The sequence below is a fragment of the Hylobates moloch genome, unplaced genomic scaffold (genome assembly GCF_009828535.3).
Source record: "Hylobates moloch isolate HMO894 unplaced genomic scaffold, HMol_V3 SCAFFOLD_18, whole genome shotgun sequence".
Lineage (NCBI taxonomy): Eukaryota > Metazoa > Chordata > Mammalia > Primates > Hylobatidae > Hylobates > Hylobates moloch.
In genome coordinates this window covers 63348060-63361815 of record NW_026652293.1, presented here as the reverse complement: position 1 = coordinate 63361815, position 13756 = coordinate 63348060, and the positions used below count along the sequence as shown (strand labels likewise).

General features: G+C 43.0%; 1 protein-coding gene across 2 annotated transcripts in view; it reads right to left on the bottom strand.

The window, feature by feature from the left end:
- Positions 1–3990: 3990 nt before the first annotated feature.
- The window catches only part of COG2 (component of oligomeric golgi complex 2), a 50780-nt gene continuing 41014 nt past the window's right edge, over positions 3991–13756 (bottom strand). Inside the window, exons 12-18 of one of the 2 annotated variants that reach the window (XM_032137341.2) lie at positions 12831–12982; positions 10942–11139; positions 9934–10006; positions 9516–9655; positions 7933–8072; positions 6417–6597; positions 3991–4678 (exon numbers count right to left, since the gene is read on the bottom strand). In XM_032137341.2, the coding sequence (XP_031993232.1) occupies positions 4577–4678; positions 6417–6597; positions 7933–8072; positions 9516–9655; positions 9934–10006; positions 10942–11139; positions 12831–12982 (986 nt within the window). In that variant the 3' untranslated portion in view covers positions 3991–4576. Of the gene's footprint in view, positions 4679–6416; positions 6598–7932; positions 8073–9515; positions 9659–9933; positions 10007–10941; positions 11140–12830; positions 12983–13756 lie in introns of both variants that reach the window. The other variant, XM_032137340.2, reaches the window with a different exon arrangement.

The following is a 13756-nucleotide window of genomic DNA, read 5'->3' as shown; positions in this document are numbered from 1 at the left end:
TCCCAAAGTGCTGGGATTACAGGTGTGAGCCACCGCGCCTGGCCAATAATACATTTTAGTTCAAGATTAGTGAGAGCTAAGGAAAAATGAGAATGCTGATTGTTCTGAAATTCAGTCTCCACATGAAAACCAGCTGAGGGTTGAGTGGCAAATGGAGAAACTTTCACAATCAAATGAAGGTAACACTTCCTTCACTCAACAATTTACAGATGTTCACAGCCATCCAACAGGAAGCTTAGTGGCTGATCAAAAGTAGCAGGATACTTTCAGGGTAAAAACTGAGACTCACGGGCAGCACCAAGAATGTCTGCACATCTCAAAAGACAGACAGCGTTTCCCTTAGGGTGCTGAGGCTGAGGTCTTACACGGAGAGAGGATTGCCAACTGGCAAAGGCCTGCTTTTCACAAACTGCTTGAACCGACTGGACTGTCTGGCTGCTGATAGGGAGGGAGAGATCCACCAGATCTATTCAGATGCCATGAACAGAGAAAATAACACTGCCTTCAAACGTGGACCCCTAACAGATCTTGCTTAAGAATCTAACAGTTCAGCATCTGCAGTTGATCACTGCTTTTGAGTTCTGAGACACGAACACACCATGGAGGTGTCCACGTTGTCAATGACTCGGCCATGCTGGCTCCAATTACTGCACCACCAGAGAGCTGTTGCTGCTGTTAGAGTGACATCTAGACCCCAGTACCAGAGAGCTTCATGGTTATTTCAAAAGGGTCCCGCAAAGGAAAATCAGCCCTCACCTCCTGCACTACAGAGTTCCAGAGTGACCCTGCTTTTATTCCATCACTAGGATCATTAAGCCATGGGCAGCACTGTTTGGTGACTGTGCGGTTCTCATACGGGCAACTCCATATAGCACTTCTAGGGAGCTGCGAGGAATTACCAATAAAGATCCCAGATGAGAGACTGGGGAGTTTGTCTCCAGAAGTTCCAAATCCTTTTCTTTCTCTCCTTCCTGGACACACAGCTAAAACTACAGTTCCAGGCCCCACGTGCCTGAGCTCCACACACTGGAGTGAGGGGGAAGGATTTTGTGCTCATCCAAACTGGGGCCACAGTCACACTCTGGGCGCCCCACTTCACACTCTTCTCCCTTTCTGGTAGGCTGCAGTGGAGGGGGAGTGGGCTGAATGCTGGCCTCCAGAAAGATATGTCCACGTCTCATCCCCTGGAGCCTGTGAATGTGAACATATTTGGAAAAGGGTCTTTGCAGATGTAATTAAGCAAGGGATCTCAAGATGCAATCATCCTGGATTAACCGGATGGGTCCTGAATCTGATGACAGTGTCTTTATCAGTCAGAAGGGGAGAAGGCCACGTGAAGACGGAGGCAGAGACTGGGGCGATGCTGCTGTAGCCAAGGAACACCTCCAGCCACAAGATGCTGGAGGAGGCGAGGAATCTCCCCTAGAGCCTGCCGGGGGAGCATGGCCCGGCGGACACCATGAGTTTAGACTTCTGCCTCTGAAACTGTGAGAGAATGCACTTCCGTTGTTTTCAGCCACCACACTTGTGGTAATTTGTTACGGCAGCCCTAGAAATGAATGCAGGAGGTTCCCCCAGGGTGAACTTGGAAGCCATAGGATGGAGATGGCTGACTTCCAGTCAGCATGGGTCCCCGAATGACCTACTCACGGCCTCCCCAGCAGTGTTATAGAACAAAAAAAACTTCTCCTGTGGCTGACACCCACTTTTGAGTCTATATATTAGAAAAATTGAAACTAATTACAGGTTTACAGTATATAAGTACTATTTCATCTTTAAGCTTTGTTCAGTAGTAACTTCTCCAAAGCAAAGCAAATAAAACATATACCAAAGAAAGGAGAGATGTTCTGGGGGAGCCATGGACAAAGGCTCTGAAGCCTTTCACTTTTTACCGAAAGATTCTTGTTTCTTTCCTTTTTCTTTTCTTTTTTTTTTGAAATGGAGTCTCACACTGTTGCCCAGGCTAGGGTGCAGTGGCGTGATCTTGGCTCACTGCAACCTCTGCCTCCCGGGTTCAAGTGATTCTCCTGCCTCAGCCTCCTGAGTAGCTGGGACTACAGGCACATGCTGCCACGACCAGCTAATTTTTTATTTTTAGTAGAGACGGGGTTTCACCACGCTGGCCAGGCTGGTCTCCAACTCCTGACCTCAGGTGATTGGCCCACCTCGGCCTCCCAAAGTGCTGGGATTACAGGCGTGTTTCTTAGAAATAGGTGTTATGGCATCAAGGCTGTCACTGAGAAAGGCAGTGTGCCAAGTCCAGGGCCAGCCTGGGGCTTGACAGGGTCAAAGAAATCAACAACTTGCGTTCCAATTCCTGATTGTCAACTTCTTTCCTGTAGTGCTGATTTTAGGGATGGAGAATTACGTAACAATTAGTAAATCAGGCTCTGGGATTATCTTGCTTGGGTTTCAACCCTACTTATTAGTTATCTTGATGACCTAAGCTGTCCGTTTCCTCATCTGTGAAATGGGAATAATAATGCTGGAGTTGGAGGGGCTGTTTAGTCATAACCCTCTCCTCCTATGTTCTAAAACAAATGAGAAGGGCAGAGCACTCAGGGAGATGGGGACAAACATTTGGGGTCTATTGATGAAGGCTGGGGTGGAGGAAGTAGCTTACCTCCATGTGGCTACTGAGGTAGCTTTGCACTGGATCAGCTTAGCTAGGCTGAACCTGTGTTCCCCACGACTCCCTTCCTGGGATGGTTTGAGGTTGGCTTTAGTCACCGGAAACAGCTGCAGGAGGTGGGGTGGGGTGGCTGCATGCTGACACGCAGCAGGCTGCTGCAGCCCGGGCTCCACTGCAGCTCTTGCACGTTGACTCAGAGCTGCAGGCTCTCCTGGTGGCTTGGGGCAGGAGGCAGGCATGCAACTCCTCCAGCTCCTGTTGGGTCTCTTCCTTCAGTTTCCCTGAATCCTGGGCCAAGTGCATGTGCAGCTTCCTCTGCACGTCACCCCATCACTGAACTGGGGAGACCAGGAGGCAGCAAGAGCCAGATGCTGGCTCCATTTATCCCCAAGGGTTCCAATTCATTCTCGCTCCCCCACTGCACGCCCGTCTTTCCTTCTGATGGCCCCCTGCTGATGGTACCCAACCCTACCACAGCCCTGCCAGGTGAGCCAGCTCCCACACCAGGGAGGTCAAGCCCTGAGAAGAAATCCCTTCTTTGTCTCTCTCCCATGGTTCTGTCACTGACCAAATTTCCCAACACTGAACTCCAGAACTGGACACTTCCCCCTCCAGGGGCAGGGCCTCCAGTGCTAAGCCCAAAGCAGACGCTCTCTACACAGGGCACCAATGTCCAAGGTCTGTTACCTGCAAACAGAAAGTGGAAGCCCCTCTTTTGGCAGGCTGGGGGCTGCGTGGAAGCCCCTGGGGCTCCACACACACCTGGCTGTTGTTGGTGCTTTCATCACTGGGGTTTCCTCTGACTTCTCTAGCCCTCCTCATCCCGGTCTGTGCTAAAAAACTCAAGCCTGCTAACTACAGGACCTGCCCTCATTCCCTACCGTTTACTTCCTCTCCCTAGGGCTAACCTTTGAACAAAGAAGGGACTGAGATGCATGGGAATGCAAGACTAAGGACTCAACATAGCTGCTTCCAGCTCCTCATCAGGCTGGGAGGGTCAAAGCCACAGCTAGGCGGGGGCTGCACGGCACTCCATGCTGCCTATGTGAGTTCAACCAACCAACCAGTCTGGGAGTGCCTCTCCCCACTGCTTCCAGCTCTTCTTCTCAGGGCAATCTTCTTTCCTTCTATCCACATCAGCTTGCCAGGAAGGGCCTGCCGACTCCTAAGGAAGGTGTTACCCCTCCAAGGAAAGGAACTTCCACACATCGAAAGAAAGGGTCGGTGCTGGCCAGGACCCTTCCCATCAGTGCTAAGAGGACCATCTGCCTGGAAGGGAATGTGTGTCATTACAGGGCACAAGTGACAAGGAGTGCTTCCCTGGTGGGGAATTCCCAAAGAAAAGGAGCACACACTCATGGGAGACACTTCTTTTATTTAGGAAGGAGGTCTTTCCTACTGGCGCCGGCTCCCGCCAGAGGTCGGGGTGACAGCAGGATCAGAAGCACTGCTCTCAGACACAGTGGGAGCGGAGGACGGCCTCCCGCAGCCTCTGTAGAAAGCCCAGGAGTTCTCTTTATTTCAGAGAAGGGCATTTCTATACAGGACATCACTCCACTACAGTCGTCACTTCCAACTGCAGGCTCAGGGAGGCGACTCTTGATATTCATAGGTATATATTTAATCATATTTTAGAAATCGGCTCTTCCACACTAAGATTTACAATAAAAATAAAATAATTTGTTCTGTAAACTATAGTAGAAAGTTTCAAATGTCTTAAAAACTATCTTCCATACAATGGAAAAAGGCTTTTGTGTTCTTTTTGGGCAAAGGAACACCCAAATACGCTGAGAGAAGATGCATGGGCGTGTTGCTGGAGTGATGCTGGAAGCACTTCTTTGCTATGGACGGTTGCTAAGAGAACAGAGTCACTTTCTCCCCTTCAGCCTGGAAGTCCAACTCTTCTCTTGCTTAAGAATCTAACCTCGGGATCTTCCCAGATGCCTAAGGCTGCTCTGCTGTTGCCTGGTCCTTGGCAGCAGCAACAAGCTCTGCGAGAGCTGGGAAGCTTTTTATGTCACTTGCTTGCAGTCCTAACTTTTGTATCTGCAAAGGCCATGAGAATGAATTATGTTACTGCAATTCAAGCTGAATATGGGGGAAAAAAAAAAGAAAGAAAATCTTCATCCTCTACTAAACCAGAAGACAGTTCCCTGAAGACTTGTAGGATATTTTTTCCTCTAGAGCAAAGAATTTACTTGTAAAATGTGAGGATTTTGGGGTCAAACACTTAGCATTCTAAGAAGCCAGTATGTTAATTTATCTCAGTTCATCAAATCAGACAGAATAAGAGCCTCTTTTGTGGGCCTAAAAAAATTCTAGAAAAGAAAATCCACACTAGAGGAAATAAAAAAGTGAACTATTTTTTAAGTAGAGAATTTTCAAAAAAGTACTGGCCTGTGCTCTTAGTTTCTTAACATATTGCCAAAAACATTTTAGAATCAGATGAGTTGAAAACACTTTGTTTGGCACAGCAACTACTGTGGATTATTTTGGTCACGGAGACATGGCACACTATGTTCCCACTTTTGTTTAAAAATGACAATAACAACACACACACGTATACATCCATACACGCACACACACACACATGCACCACACACACGCACAGAGAAAGATCCAGGAAGATACACACCAAGTCTCTGTCAGCATTTTGTGGTTTGTTCTGGGGACCGGGACTGCGGGAACACCTTTTCTTTCCCTTCTCTTTCCTTTTAGTTCCCTATCCCACTATCCTTCCTTCCTTCCCTTTCTTTTGCTCATTGGTTCTTCATGTTTCTATAACATACTTTCTTGCTTGTAAAAAGTCTTTAGGTTTTTTTGCCAAATAAAGAAACATGGCAGTTGACTTTTACTGGGATATATCTCTAAATTCATCTCAAAGCAGAAAAAAGTTGAATTTTCAGTGATGATCATGATGTGTAAAATAAATTCCTTAGTGAGCCAGAAAATCCAGTGTCTTGTTTTGACTGCTTTTTTTTTTTTGCTTTTTCTATTAACATTGTATCAGTTCTCCAAATTACCACCAAGTGTCCTCTTGTGGAAACTTTATGATTTCACTTTTTTCCCTCTGGAAAGGCCTTCCCTGAGGACCTACTACTATGTGTGACACTTTAACAATTTAGAAGGCCAGTTTCTGAACATCTAGAGGTTTTATGATACTGTCCTCACAGTATCATAAAATTTCATTTTATGGTGAAATTTCATTTTTACCTCAGTGAAAATGAAAAGACATTCATTGCATGTTATCCATATCACCTCTTAAGTGATAATATCCACATTACCGTTCAACCACATGCCATGATTCTAAAATTTGTGTTTTATAGGAAACCTACAAAAGCCAAGCAGGGAAGCAGAGAAGTTGTGCTCAAAGGATTTCTCATGCACCATGGAGGGGTAATGCTTTCAGTTATTTTAAGCTAAACCAGCAAGCATTTCAAAAGCCTGGGGTTAGCACCAATTAAGTATCAGGAACTGGACCAAAAAGTCCCACTGTAGTGAGCTCCGTGAGCACAGGCACTGGGGAAACAAGCAGATGGCAACAGCGCCAGAGAGCACGCCGCCGGACATCAAAATGGGAATTCTCCATTTTCTTCTACCTTTTTCTTCTCATATTGCCTAGGGGCAAAGTAATTTGGGAACCCCGACTCCTTGTCTTAACACAGGAAGCAATTCCCTAGCCACTGCAACAGCATCTCTGGGATCACGTGAGCCACCAAGTAACTGCCCGGCTCTCAGAATTTGGTTTCAGGCTCACTGGAGCTGCCGGCGGCTGATGGGTTACCTGCTCTCCCAAGTACTCAACATCTAGAGCCAACTGCAGCCTGATTTTGTCGTCGTCGCTCATGCCACCACTGGGACCGACGGGGTTGGCAGGAGTGGTTTTTCTGGCTTGTTTCAGCCTTTTCAGGCTCTCTTCCATTTTCTTCACAGAGTTCAATACATCTGACACAGTTTCATAGTACCTTGAATATAAGACATGTTTATTGGTGAAAAGAGGCATTTGTGTGTAACACCAAATAGAGTAACTGGCTTTGTGGACCAAAAAAAGAGATTTTTAAGATAAAAATTCACTTCCAACAAAAATTCAGCCATGGTAAGTATTTAAGTTTCTGAAGATCATTTTATATATATATGTGTGTGTATATATATATGTATATATGTATATATACACATACATATACATATATACGTATATATACACATATACATATATATACACATATATACGTATATATACACATATATATACACATATATACGTATATATACACATATATATATATACATACATATATATCGTCTTAAGTGTCTAACATAGCATTCCCTCAGAATTTAAGAAATACGTATGTGCGTGGATTTTGCTTAAATTTTTAATCCTGAACATGGAGAAAACTATAGACCAATTTTGTCTTTCATATATCGAGGGTGGACATTTGTAGCTCATGCCCCAGATCAAGTAACAAGTTCATTTCCAATCAGTTCTAGGAACAGTTCATCTTTTAGAGTGTAAAAGTATTTCAGAATTTTAAATAAAGCTCATTGCCTTCAAAATACTTTCAATATAATTTTCAAATTATAAATGAGTTATATTTCAAAGCTTTGTCTACAAGCTGGTTACTTGGCATCTGAAATACATTTGCCCACAAAAACTGTATTATACATCATTGTTATGTTCTAAATTAACCCATAAATGGCCACTTAAATCTCAAGTAAATAAAATACTACTGGAAAATTATTATTTAATAATTAAACAAAATCGGTAACAAAATTGAGTAACATACTTTTTGATTTGGGAAAAGCAGATTTCATTAGAAAAAGACATTCAAGTGTTTTAGAGGTTTTAGGAATTGAGTCCTTGTCAGCTGTAATTACTTTTAAATGTATGTTTTCTCTTCCTTGATTACAAGGGTTTCACCAACCTAAGTCCTTTGAGTATCTGTTATGATTAGAGCCACTTTGGACTGACAGGGATCTGAGCAAAGAAAGGGCCTCCCAGAAGAATGTGGCTGGACCCGGGAGAACGGCACCTGCAGGGAACACAGGCAGGGTCCGGAGATGCGGGAGCACTGTGCACATGGCCCGGCCCCGAGGCTGCGGCCCAGGCAGAGGAAGGCAGGCCGTCCACAGGGGTGTGGGGAGGGAGGAAGCAAACCGTGGGACCACACTCTGACTAATCCAGTGAAGAAGTGCTAGACAGTCTCACTGCCTTATCCACACACAGTGCTTGATTGCCTCAGGGGTTTCTGCTGCAGACTCTTCTAAGCAAGGCCCACAAGGTCTGCTTTTAATTTACTTACTTATGAGTGCTTTCATTGAGAGCGCCTTCTAGCCACTGCTGAGTTATCGCTTGTTTGAGCTTATCCTTGTGTCCGCTCTGAAGCTGGAATAAGGGCTTCAGAGCACTGTCCACATAGGAGGAAGCTATGGTTGGGACCTCCTGGAATGAGGTTGGTATGAGATAAAGATGCACAGGAAAAAAACAGAAAAGAAACAGAGTAAGTTACCCAGACCTCAAGTCCAAAAGGATACTATTAATGTTCTAGTTTTGAGACATGGACAACTTCCATCCCTCCCAAAAGTAACACTGGGGTCCACAGAAAGCTGCCTGGAGAACACGAGGGAATAAGAAGAGCCAGCACAAGAAGGTGATGTCTGGAGCCAGGCTGGGTTGAGGTGCTGGCTGGCACAGCCACCCACCACTCAGGGCACCGAAACTAGGGCACTGCTTCCCGTAGCTTCATGTCCACACCAATCACCTGGTGATCTCGTAAAACTCAGGTTCTAATTCTGTTGGGGGCAGTGGGTGGAAGGGTTGAGTTCTGGGATTGTGCTTTTCTAGCAAGCTCCCATCCACAAGGTGATGTGAATGCTGCTGATCACCAGACCACCACTTGAGAAGCAAGGATCCAGGGTCAGGAATGTAACCTTTCTTAGCTCTGGTTTCTTCATCTGCAAATGACAATACTAGCACCCATTTCGTAGGAGGATAATAAGACTATGCAAAGTGTCTAGCATAGTGAATGACCCATAACGAACTCTCAGTAAATATATGACTCTAACAGCCTATTGAATAGAAAGGGAGAGTTGGTAGATTACTAAAGAAAAATAACATATTGGTTTCTCTCTCCCACTTCCAAGTGGCAGCTTCAAATCAGACAATAAAGAGCAAATATAAAATGGCATAAGATTTGCATATAACCTACACACATCCTTCAGTTTAGTTTAAATCATCTTTAGATTACTAAAATTTATATTTTTTTTAAATAAAAACTTTTTTTGTGTGTGGAGACTGGATGTCACGACATTGCCCAGGCTGGTCTCAAACTCCTAGGTTTAAGCAATCCTCCTGCCTCGGCTTCCCAAAATGCTGGGATTTTGGTGTGAGCCACCACATCTGGCATGTATTATTTTTTATTGTTGTAGTTTTTTTTTTCCCCTAAATATTTTCGATCCACAGTTGGTTGACTCTGTGGATGCAGAACCTGGAGACAAGGGGCCAACTATACTTCCAGTAACAATAAAGAGGGAACAAGATATAAAGTGTGGAATACCAGATATGGAGACAAAAATGTATAGGACTTTAAAATGTTATTAAAATGCTTTCTTCTGAAAAACATACTTTTCCTCAAGACCAAAAGGAAACTGAGTATATCCTTAAATACTTTTAGGATAGGATGGGAAAGGTCCATTTCAGTTTGTGGCCCAGAGCCCCTGACCACCCCTGCTGAACCTCCCTCTCTTCATCAATACCATTCTCAGAATGGGATGAACTCAGTCTGTCTCAGGCTACCCTGGGAATCTGCCGCTTCCTTCCTTCCTCTTTGGCTTTCCTAATACACATTTCCCCACCTCAAAATTCTCTCCTATGAATGGCGCTGACCTTATTGGTTCTTCGGTAAAGCCTGGGAACCTCCAGGGCGCTTTTTAGGAAACTGAAGCAAGAGTCACTTAAATCCTGGATGATCTTGCTACTCAAGGAGGGCACACAGGCTGACAAAGAGCTCTGGGAGTCCTCCAGGGCTGCTGTTGAGATTAAACACTGGATTTAATCATCATGCTCAGATGTGAACTTCATTTGAAATACTGTCACAGCATTTACAGTGTGTACTATAATAAATCAGATCAAATGAATTAAATAAGACATCTTATTTAGGGAAGTTATAATACAGAACAGAATAGAGAAACAACCAAGGATTTACAACTACAGAAGAAAATGTTAAATTTCTCAAACAGTCTCTGAGATTTTATTTTAAATCATTTCTTATTCAAAGATTTGCTTAGTCAAGATTCATTTTTACCTGAGATAGAAGAAAAATTCTTAAAGCCAATCATTTCAAGTTTTGGCTTGATTATTTCCAAGAGTTCTGGAAGCTGAAATAAATATGCACTTTATATATTCAGTTACTTTTTATAAATCAAAGGAAGAGGCGATTCTATTTGCATCTACAAACTCTAGAATTTGCTAATGAATGGTGAACTTAAAATCAGGAATTTCAGTAATTTTCATCAAAGGAAAGAAACAGTTTTAATGCTTTTACTATAAAAAGATTTCAACAACATGAGAAATCACACGGTTTAATGGCTACTAACAGGCACAGAGAATAAGCAAAAACATTTTCTACTCTATGGCGCTCCATAATACGAAAATAGCTCACAGTAAAGACCGTATTCTTACTGAAAACATACAAATTTTAGAATTCAAAACAGTATTTATTCAAGCACCACAAAATATCTAAACTTGAGGAAAGTAGAATTGTGTATCAGAGGACTTAACCACTAAATTCACCCCACAGAGTTAATGTTAAAAGCAAAAACATATGGATCAATACAGAGAAAAAAGAGGAAGAAGTTTTAATATTTTAGCACTTTCAAAGTATAGCTGAAGATTAAACATCAACCGAAAATATCGGGGTAAATTAATGTAAAGTAACTAAAATCCAGCCCACTAAAGATGATGCCTGAGCAGAATAAGGTGAGCCAATGGGAAAAAAGGTGGGGGAGCGTGGCTGCTCAAGCTGGCCCATCACTACTGAAAAAGAAGCAGCGTGGAGGTGACTACAATACAGAATGCACTCCACGCAGGAGGAGAAGTGCATACCCTTAGAAACCCTACATGGACATGATCTGTCAGGGGAAGCTGGAGAGACACCTAGAAAGGGAGGTGAGTGAGAGGTTCTCTCTTGGGGCACCCATGGGCCCCCCAATTTAAGCCCCGTAAGGCCCAATGGTGTCTACCTTTTACACATACTACCTTCCGTGAAAACATTAAACCAGGCACCTGGAATTCTTCTGGGACACAGGCTTACCTGCTCCTGAAGCTTGTCCAGGTCTGCAACCACATACACGAGCTGAGTGCGGGAAATGGAAACCACAGGCTTTGTTTCCGAAGGACCACTTCCTTGGTCTTCAGTGTTTCCTTGGGTGATGGAAGGTTCTTTGCTACCAGTTACCAAAGGTTTTTTGATCTCCTTGGGACTTTCATTAGAAATGGGCCTGAGTGAAAGCTGAAAAAGGATTTCACTGATTAACTACTTTTACACTAGCAAGACACATGAGCATTTATATATTATATATGTGTGTGTCAATAACTCACCATTAAATGCTAGCTGTCTACATAGCATTTAGTAAAAACTTACTAATAAAAGTACACAATATTGTATCTACAGGAAGGAGTTAAACACTAAGAGAGAAACAAGGACAAACTACGGCCCTGTGTACATTTACCTTCTGGAACTTGTCTAATTTCTGGTGATAAAAACAACATGTGAAAAGTAAAGTGCCCAAACCACAATAAAATTAATTTTGGGGACATCACAGGTTTAAAAAAAATCAATTAGGCAAATAACATACCATAATACATTTGTAATTATAATTAATAAAGGTAAAATGTCAAAATCCAAACCTTCCAATACAAAAAACAAAGTGTTCTTTGCGTAACATTGTTTATAAGGGAAAAAAATCAAAGAGAAGCAAGCTAGCATCAAGAAAAGAGTGGGATAGAATGGGATAATGAGCATTCAGGGCAAAGTGATCTATTAGAGATAAATGGAAAATTTCTGGCTAGCAAGAACGCATGCTTAGCCTAACTGAATAATCGTCCTAACCCCACTCTGTCAGGGGAATCATACAGTGGTCTTCAGAAACAGTTGACAGCCCAGGGTGGTCCACTAAGACCCTTCTGAGCAGAGGGAAGGCAAAAGGGAAAGACGAACTAGATTTCACTAGACTCCCATTACCTGACAGGAGCTTTAGTCCAAATGAATCCTCCCAACAGCCACGTTTAGAAGCTGTTTTCCCATTCTCCAGATGAAGACTCAGCTTAATTTCTCCAGATCCACAGAATTTAAAAGTTGAAGAGCCAACGTTTGACATTAGCTCCAAAGCTGACACTCTTTCCATTAAAATACACTGCAAGAGGAGGACTGGGATCCTTTCTTACTCCAAATTACAAAGATTTCATTCAAAGTGTGCTGTTTTCTCCATGTTGTCTTTTTTAATTTTTACAACACATCTCCTTTGCATACTCCTCACACTGCGGTGACTGGTTTACCTGAGTGTCTATTACTCATGCTGTCCCCAGAGAAAGGGCAGCACTGCAATCCGAGGTCCTAGCAAGGACCCGCTGGGCTGGTGCTCAGCACTGGACTGGACCAACGCTCTTGTGGATCAAGAATTTCTGGCTTTTCGTAGAGTATTAATAAGTCATCAGGGGCATTTAAATACATTTGATTATTTGAAAAGGGAAAAGGATATTCAAAAAAGAAAAGATAATTTTAATACCTTTTTATGTTGATGACAATATCATTTTGTAAACTTCCAAATATTAAGTATTAAAATGCATACATTTTTATGTCTAATCATTTTCTAATCACCTTGAAATTAAAATGAACATCTTTTTTTTTTTTAATTTGGAGGCAGTTCAAAGATTCTGGTTTTGAGAAGGAAAAAAATGGACTTGCCAGAGTGGTGCTTTTCAACAAAACAAGTTTGTGATAATAGACACCCCTAAATGCAATGCTTGCAGGAGTAAAAATGAAACACAGAAACAGAGCTGGAGACAATCTTGGGAAGTCAGACACTGTGGTCTCCTGAATTAACCTCTCACGGCATTTACAAAAATCTTAAGGAGTTAGCCTAACATATCTTTAATTTTTATCAGTATTGATTATGGATGAGCTCCACGGCCAGCCCTTACCTCAGTGACAAACACAGAGTATCGTGCCAAAATCTGCAGAGTGAGTCTCCACAGGCGATGCACCAGTAATGGCAAGAACATCTCATCTGACCAGCACCTCCTAAGGCTGCTCCAAGTTCTATGAGAAGCCAAAAGGCAATATGGACTTTCAGCTAGAGAAAAAACAACAACACACATTTAAGGAATTTCAGGCAATTTTAGGCTATAATCTAATGTGAGACTTTCGATGTACGATTCAAAGGTAAAGAAAGAGGCCTTCTGAAGAAAACCATGTGGTCAGCAAAGCTGTTGGAGGCACAGAGATGAGGAGTGGCCACAATCCATGTTCCCTACCACATCCTTCACGCCACGCACAATTTTACACGACACTATTTCCCAGGTGTTTGGATAAACATCAAACACATATAGCATTCAGAAATAATGTTTAATAGGTACTTTATACCAAATCGACAAACATGGGCTGGAGTGGCAATCACTTGCAGAGGTTTAAACTTCAGTTTCAAATTTGTCCTGTTTCACAAGAGTCTTCCTCTATCTCAACATACTTCTTATTTTTATAGAAGAAGTTAACTACATATGACCATTTTTGGCAAAGACAGATGAAAACTAACTCTGAAGCTAAAATTGATTCAAAATGACAGTAGACTTAGCTGCGTAAAAGAGAGTGGAAATTTAAGTTGAGGAACCTAGATATCAGCACACAGTATTTCAGTGGTCACTAGGAATAAATATATGATACAAAAATTAATGAGGCTGTCAGGGTATGCAAACATGTACTGGTAAGTCCACATACCTACAGCTGTTACCTGCCCAACATCCCAGGATAGGTGGCCAGGGCACAGGAGGCCCAGGATGCATGCTCCAGCTGTGAGTCATTCTCAGTGAGAGGCAGGAGCACCCTGACCCTCTACCATGCAGACCAGTCC